The sequence below is a fragment of the Culex quinquefasciatus genome, chromosome 3 (genome assembly GCF_015732765.1).
Source record: "Culex quinquefasciatus strain JHB chromosome 3, VPISU_Cqui_1.0_pri_paternal, whole genome shotgun sequence".
NCBI classification, from domain to species: domain Eukaryota; kingdom Metazoa; phylum Arthropoda; class Insecta; order Diptera; family Culicidae; genus Culex; species Culex quinquefasciatus.
Window position 1 is genome coordinate 119854697 of NC_051863.1, and position 8433 is coordinate 119863129.

Sequence of the window (8433 nt, forward strand, 5' to 3'; positions counted from 1 at the left end):
TTTGATTATACTCAAATTTTCATAAAAAATATATAAATTTCCATAAATAACCATACCGTATTTTTACACTGTCCAATTTCCCGTCCCGGGAAAAAAATCCTGATATTTAAGCAGAAGTATACCGTGGTGATTATTGCACTCAATCGTAATTTCTCGACTCACGATCGAGATTTCTCGATAGTAAGATTAAGACTTACCATCGATAAATCTCGATCTACCATCGACAAATGACGACTTTCCATCGAGAAATTACGATCGTAATTTGTAATACAATTTTGAATATTTTTATGTAAGGGGTTACATACATGTAGAAAATCACAAAATTTCATATTACAGAAAATCCTCTAAATTTACTAAAAACATGATTTTCAATCACTCCTGAAAGTTTCACGAAGATATTTCATGACGGAACTGAGTAAGAGACGATTTAAATTCACAATTTTGCCATGCGCAAAGCAAACTGTCAAACTTTGATTTGATTTACGGGTGCCACGATATCTCGAGATGGTATGGACCAAATTGGCTGAAATTCGGGATGAAGACTCCCAAGACATATCCTGTGTGCATGACGAAGCCCGATTTTGAAATGTTGCTTTTTAAAAAATACAAAAATCAAAAACATACGTTTTGCCTTCCTCACCTTACTGAGGAAAGGCTATAAAATCACTCGAAAAATGAACTTCTTAATTTGACCTCGTAGACCCACCTTCACGTATACCTATCGACTCAGAATCAAATTCTGAGCAATTGTCTGTGTGTGTGTGTGTGTAGGGATGTGGGTCTGTGCACCAAAAAATATGCACTCGATTATCTCAGCACTGGCTTAACCGATTTGGACCGTTTTGGTCTCATTCGATTCGTCTTGGGGTCCCATAAGTCCCTATTGAAAATTATGAAGTTTAGTAAAGTACTTCAAAAGTTATGCTAAAAACGATTTTGGCGTATGTCCGGAAGATTGTAAAAGGGTGGTTTTTGTAAGAAACCCTGTCATGTTATACATTTTCAGAAAGGTATTGAAAAGACCTTTCCAATGAGCCTAAAACATCAAGGATCTGACAATCCTATCAAAAGTTATTAGCACTTAAGTGTTATTTATACACTTTTTGGAGGCCGGATCTCAGATATTTCAATGACAATGATGTCCGGGTCCATCATGCGACCCATCGTTAGTTAGATAATCGAAAGACCTTTCAAATGAGCCTAAAACATCAAGGATCTGACAATCCTATCAAAAGTTATTAGCACTTAAGTGTTATTTATACACTTTTTGGAGGCCGGATCTCAGATATTTCAATGACAATGATGTCCGGGTCCATCATGCGACCCATCGTTAGTTAGATAATCGAAAGACCTTTCAAATGAGCCTAAAACATCAAGGATCTGACAATCCTATCAAAAGTTATTGGCACTTAAGTGTTATTTATACACTTTTGGAGGCCGGATCTCAGATATTTCAGTAAAATTATGTCCGGGTCCATCATGCGACCCATCGTTAGTTAGATAATCGAAAGACCTTTCAAATGAGCCTAAAACATCAAGGATCTGACAATCCTATCAAAAGTTATTGGCACTTAAGTGTTATTTATACACTTTTGGAGGCCGGATCTCAGATATTTCAGTAAAAATGATGTCCGGGTCTATCATGCGACCCATCGTTAGTTAGATAATCGAAAGACCTTTCAAATGAGCCTAAAACATCAAGGATCTGACAATCCTATCAAAAGTTATTAGCACTTAATTGTTATTTATACACTTTTTGGAGGCCGGATCTCAGATATTTCAATGAAAATGATATCCGGGTCCATCATGCGACCCATCGTTAGTTAGATAATCGAAAGACCTTTCAAATGAGCCTAAAACATCAAGGATCTGACAAACCTATCAAAAGTTATTGACACTTAAGTGTTATTTATACACTTTTTGGAGGCCGGATCTCAGATATTTCAGTAAAATGATGTCCGGGTCCATCATGCGACCCATCGTTAGTTAGATAATCGAAAGACCTTTCAAATGAGCCTAAAACATCAAGGATCTGACAATCCTATCAAAAGTTATTGGCACTTAAGTGTTATTTATACACTTTTTGGAGGCCGGATCTCAGATATTTCAGTAAAATGATGTCCGGGTCCATCATGCGACCCATCGTTAGTTAGATAATCGAAAGACCTTTCAAATGAGCCTAAAACATCAAGGATCTGACAACCCTATTAAAAGTTATTGGCACTTAAGTGTTATTTATACACTTTTTAGAGGTTTGATTTCAGATATTGTGATAAAAATATTGTCTGAATCTTCCATGCGAACTATCGTTGGATAGGTATTTTTATCAGACCTTGCCAATGAGCCAGAAATATTGATGGTCTGCGAACCATATCAAAAGAAATGAGTAATAAAGTTGATTTGTTAAACATGTTAAGGGGGAATGTTGCTATTTTTACTGAATGTATTGACTTTATGAATATGAGGAAGGCACCAACCACCTAAAGGTGGATTAAGTAACGTTTTTTTATATAAAAAAACATGAAAATAATTTTATCTTTTTTTTTTAATTAGGTTTTTGAAAATCGGCCTTCGTCATGCACACAGGGCCGGTTTATCGAGTCTTCGCCAACATTTTGAGCTGATTTGGTCAATGCAGTGTTGAGATATCGTGGCACCCGTTTTTTGAAACTACTTACATAAAATAGCTATATCTCGGCAATCATACATCTAAATGTTTTCATATTAATTTTGTTAATAGATGCAAATGCAAATGTACATTTAAATGCCTTGCAAAAAGATTATAAAAAAGTTTAAATGTGTGCTCACACCAACCTCGGACATTTTTACATACATACATGTATGTAACCCCTTAAACGGAATTTCAATTTCAGAAATTAAAAAAAAAATCTAAAATTTTACACTTATTTACTTTTTTTTATATTAATCAGAGCCAAGATCTGAACAATTTTTAATAAATTTGAAATTTTCCGGGAAATTGGTTGAAAATTATCCGTTTTGGCGGAAAATGTGTAACCCCTGAAAATTTAACGCTCTACGTATTTTTCATCGACATTTTAGTATTTGACAAATACTGATGTAGGGATCGAGGCTGGTTACAATAAATACGCGAGAAAAAAAAAAAAAAAAAAAAAAAAAAAAAAGATCACGACAACTGATAGAGTGAAAAATTTCACTTCGTTTGAAATCCACATTGCATTTTACGAAAATTTTATTTTTTTTCTAAAAAAATACGGTATTTTGAGAAGATCTGAGTACACACAGAAAAATATTGTGTACATTCAGTCTGTATGAGGTTTGATTCAATAAAAAAAATGTATTGAATATAATCAACGTCGATTTTGCGTTTAAACAAACCTTGATTTTCTCAATTCCACAAAAATCTTTCGTTGTTTTGAAAAAGTTGCTTTGACGTTTAAGGTTGATTCAACAAAAATCTTGATTTTCAAATCAATAAAATGTGTTGTTGATTCCAATATGTCTTATTTTTCTGCGTGAATTTTACAAAACAAAAATACAGTGAAAATGCATAGAAAACTTTGCGTATTAGCTGAGACCAAGTTAGGACCGGGAATCTAAATTTTGAAGTTAAATCTAAAAATAATCGAACATCCAACAAAATAACTGTGGACAACGCCAAGTTCACTGCGAGGTTCTTGGCGACTTCCTTGAAGAAAGGTATCAACTAGAGATCCTAAATAGGGAGACTGGTCGAAGTGAATTTGACGTACCCAAACAGACACGAGTTTGACGTATCCAAACGAGCATTTGCCTTTACGCCCAGCAAAACTTATCAGTGTTGCCAAGCTCAAAACATACGTTGCCAGATCGATTTATCCAGCTTAGACCAGTCTCCCTATTTAGGGTCTCTAGTATCAACGGCTCGAGTAGCGATCTGGTTGGTTCACTCAAAACCGTCAGAACCATTTCCAAAATTTTGGAAAACGGTATTCGGTGGTCTTTAGGCTGCCCATTCTGCCTCGAAACAGGTTCAATGCTGCCGCTCCCGGTTGTGGCAGACGAGTTTCTGTTGGTGGATTTCCGGTTTTCGCACTCTGTGTTTTGCTGGATTTCTTCTTGATTTTCTTTTTTCGCTTTGGGCCTCCTCCTGGTGTGGTATAGACCAGTTCTTCTTCGGAGGCTTCCTCCTCCGATTGTGGTTCTTCTTCCGCAAGGACGGCGTAGTTTTTCTCGACTTTGCTGGTCTTCATGATCCCTGGAAAAGACCGCTTGGATCGCTTACTTGTCCGATCGCTCCTGGTACTTCGGACAGCACCGAGTTTCGTGCACTTCTCCTCCACAAATCAAGCACTTCGTTGGCACTGCTTTGCACTGGCCAGTCTGATGATTTTCTCCGCACTTGCCGCAAATCGTTTTGTTGTTGCAAAAAGCCTTGGTGTGGCCCAGCTTTCGGGTAATACAAGCGAACTGGCAGGCGCAGCACGTTGCCGATTTCCAGATAGTCGGGAAGTGCTGTGCCAGCAAAAGTTACTCGGTACGAGTTCGTTGGAACGAACTTCTTGTTCTCCCCCTCGCCATCAGAATTGCCCATCTGCCTCACCTCAATGACCTGTACCGTCGGAAGGTTCTTTCTTTTGAATAGGCCAACTCCCTTCAACACTTGTTGCACCGTAAGATGATCTTCACTGACCACACCGTCGATCTCCACCGAATGCGCTGGGATCCAAACTCAGTATTCGACGCAGAATTTCGGGTCACAAACAATTCCGTTCCCCTCCTTCGCGTTGTTGAGAGCAACTCATAGTTTGTTCCGGTGGAGCTTCGTCACTTCTGTCACGCCCGAGTAGTGCATTTCCAAGTCCGCCACAATCCGCATCACGTTCAGTGGCTTGGACTTCGGCCGGAAGAAACCCGACCCACTGTTCTCCTGGATGGTCATGGTACTTGCGAACGCGCGGGGTTGGTTGACCCGGTTCCGAAGACTTCTCCACCTTTTTGTCCGTCGTCGGCTGCTTCTCCGCCGGAAACCCGTCCGGTTTCTCCACACACTCTCCTTGGTAACGTTGGTCCAGTAAAACAACTTCCCCTCCTTAGTTCTTTGTTTCCGCCTTCGCGGCCGCCGCCATGGCCGTCGGCGAAGGAAAACGAGATCTAAACTAAATTCCGTTAGATCCGGAACCGACTACGTCGTTTCGCCGCCTACTGTGAAATCCGTCAACTGTGGCCAACAAAACGAAACGTCAACAAAAACAACACCACCCACCTCTGTACATTGCGTGTTACGAGTATTGCAAATGGAAAAATATGATTTTTTTGTAAAAAAACTTTTTTTTTGTGAAAATTTGAGTATTTTACAACTCGAATAAAGTTAGCTTTCTAATCGTTTTTTTTATCTTCAACAAAGTGGTTGGTTATTTTTTACCAGAACTAATCAGGATGGAAGAGTAGTTTATCCAACAAGTTGCATAGAAGATTTTTTTCAGCACGAGTCGTCGATAAATATGACAAGTGCTGAAAAAAAAAACAAGTTTTGCAAAGAGTTGATTACAAAATTTTTCGCACATATTTTTGTTTTGTGGAACTTTATGTTTTTATGTGTTAAGTAAATGCACTGTTCCAATAAAAAAATATTCAAAAATGTTACTTTTCGATACTAGACACTGTTATTGAAAAGTATTTTTAAACATGTATGTTCTTTTTTTATAAATATTTATTGAGACCTCTCGATGGTGTATGATATGCTACACTGTCCATAGACTAATTATTAGTCTATGACACTGTCCCTGTTCAGCCTTTAGTTCCTATTCGCCCCAGTTTACAGTACTTTTTCAAATATTCACCGACACAGGTTTGAAATGCCTTTTTCAATCCCCTTGAAAAAAATACTACCTAAATGCTTTTCTTGTCTTTCCTAAACGACGTACTTCTCTCTAATAAACATAACAGAATCGAAAAGTAATACTTTTTTGACACGAAATTTGAAAAATTATACTTTGAACTTTTCAACACTTGTTCGAAAAATTATACTTTTCAATTTAACGTTCAACGTTGGATTGACTAAACACATTGATGTTTGGCTTAAAATTCTTCCCAAAGGTCGCTTTTCGGAATTGCAAAAAATGTTGAAGGCAACTCGTTGCAAAACAGGATTTTTTCAGCTCTCGTCGTATTCATTTAACTTGGTGAACCTCGTTGGATTAAAAGAAATCTTGTTATTTCGAATTGTTGCATAATTTTTTATTTAACAAGTTGCAACAAAGAATATTTTTTCGTACATTTGTTAATAAGACGAATGTTTAACGAGTTCAATACAAAAAAATCCGGTATAAAAACAAAATATGAACTGGATTTTTCAGTGAAGTGTTGAATGTTTTTTGCCTTCAAGATAAGAGTCAAACTTCCACAGCATTACTTTTCAATACAAGTGCAAAAAGTAAAACTTTGCAGCACTCAAATGGGTGCTGAAATAGTAGTTTATGCAACAAGTTGCAAAAAGAGGATTTTTTCAGCACGAGTCGTACATTTATCCAACGAGGTTCACCCGGTTCACCGAGTTGGATAAATACGAAGAGTGCTGAAAAAATCAAGTTTTGCAACGAGTTCCATACAACATTTTTTGCAATTCCAAAAAACACACACTGAGTGAAATTTTATGTCAAATTTTCATGTATTTTGTCAATAAATCGTTTAAATCATAAAAATGTTGAAAAGTGTTACTTTTCGAAACAAGTGCTCAAAAGTTCAACTTTTCAGCACCCATTTGAGTGCTGAAAAGTAGTACTTTTGTGCATTTATTTTGAACAGTGTTGACAGGACAGGAAAAGTAAATAGTTTCACGACGGAATTGCAAAAAGAAATTTTTAGTACTTTTATTTTTAGCGAATAAAAGTAGGCTTTTTCGATATTCTAGAATGGTAGTAAGGTTGTGTCATTTTTAACATTCATTAAATTTAAAATACAATCAATTCATTTGCGAAATCTATATTAAAATCACTAAATATACCTAAAATGTTCCCAAATATAAACTCATCAACTCAACATTTTGTCCAACTTCCGCTTTAAATCCTTTCTTCTCGTGCTAACCAACGCCTCACCCAGCAGCCGCACAAATCCCGCCCCCATTCCATGTTCCGCTTCGGCTTGCTCCAACACTTCCTGGACGCGTGCTCGAACGTCCCGCGGGTGTCGCTCCTCGATCGCGTACAAACTGCCCGCACTCAGCTGCAAATTCCGGCCCAGCGCGTTCCAGTCGCGACTTATTTCCCTCGCCAGAAGGTCAAAAATGCCCAGCCGACAGACTTGGTACGCTGTGAAATCAATTTGGGGAGTTGAGCTGCTCTTTTCCGGATTGGTTGGCGTTTCCGGTTTTGGAATGTCCTTAGGATCTGCAAGCTTGACCTGTTCCAGTTCTTTTTCTAGCAGCGTTCGCCGATCGCGGTGTCGAAGGTCTACAAAATAATTATTTTTAACAACTTTATTCAAACCATTCTCGCCTGATTACGCTGATTACCTTCCAAATAGTACCTCCTGACGGAAGTGAAGCTTCGATCCAGCGAAACCTTAAAACCAGACAACCTCCTTCCAAACTCATCATCCTTGACCAGCGGCTGCAACCGGCCCAACAGCCCAACCTTGATCATGCTTAATGCGTTTCTAGCCTCCAACAGAGCCAGCACTTCCTCCAGCTGGTTTAGCCGACCCAGCTTCCGGGCCGAATTTATCTCCTCCCGCAGTGCTTCCTTGCACCGTTGGACCGCTTCCGGCGAGTGGCAACAGCCGCAGGCAAGCGTTTTCAGATTGAGATAATCTTTGCACAGCTGCTCGTACACGGCGCGATCCTGCAGGAGAGCTGCGGCCATTTTTAAACGCTTTTCGGATCCGGAAGCTTAAAGCGCAGGATAATCTTATTGGATTGTGGCCAGGATACGAACAAAACGACAAAAACAAAGCTAAAAAAATCTAAACAAAGAGTCGACTGTCAAACTTAAGCTGAGGGGTTTGTGTTCAGGCTTGACGAAAGCGCAGGGCTGCCAGCATGTTGGTAAATTTTAGTGAGCGTTCTTTTATTACGTAACGCAAAAAATCGGATTTTTAGACCCCGTAAAAAATAAAATAAAACTATCATCTGGCCAAAATATGAGCACTCTAGGTCAATGGGAAGTGGGGCAAATCGGTACACAAAGTTTAATGGTTCAAAGCGTAAAAAAATCTTGAGACGGCTGTAACTTGGGAAAATTTTAATTTAATTTCAAAAAGCGCTTTAAAAATGCTACAAAATGTGATCCAAATTCAATAAAACATTATTTCCGTCGTTTTATTTTAGAAAAACAAACATAACTTCTTTTGAAATCACCAACGTCTATATCACCCTGCTGTCATTGACGCTTGGACCTAGGCTTGGACGCTTTGTTATGATTCGTTTTTCTTCGCCGAATGCACATGGCGCCGAGGGGCGTGACAAAGGCCTTAATA

General features: G+C 38.5%; 1 protein-coding gene across 1 annotated transcript; it reads right to left on the bottom strand.

Annotated features, from left to right (window-relative positions):
• Positions 1 to 6926: 6926 nt before the first annotated feature.
• LOC6042322 (fas-associated death domain protein) lies at positions 6927 to 7924 on the bottom strand. Its single transcript, XM_001851402.2, has 2 exons — positions 7472 to 7924; positions 6927 to 7409 (listed from the first exon to the last, which is right to left on the bottom strand). Exons 1-2 carry the CDS (start codon positions 7818 to 7820, stop codon positions 6991 to 6993), a joined length of 768 nt encoding a protein of 255 aa, XP_001851454.2. The 5' UTR covers positions 7821 to 7924; the 3' UTR covers positions 6927 to 6990.
• Between the last annotated feature and the right edge of the window lie 509 nt (positions 7925 to 8433).

Bases quoted from the DNA above. Each gene is read 5' to 3' on its own strand.
- LOC6042322 (XM_001851402.2), bottom strand. From the start codon at position 7,820: ATGGCCGCAGCTCTCCTGCAGGATCGCGCCGTGTACGAGCAGCTGTGC. The intron at 7,410-7,471 runs GTAATCAGCGTA...ATTATTTTGTAG, and splicing joins CAGGAGGTACTATTTGGAAG to ACCTTCGACACCGCGATCGG.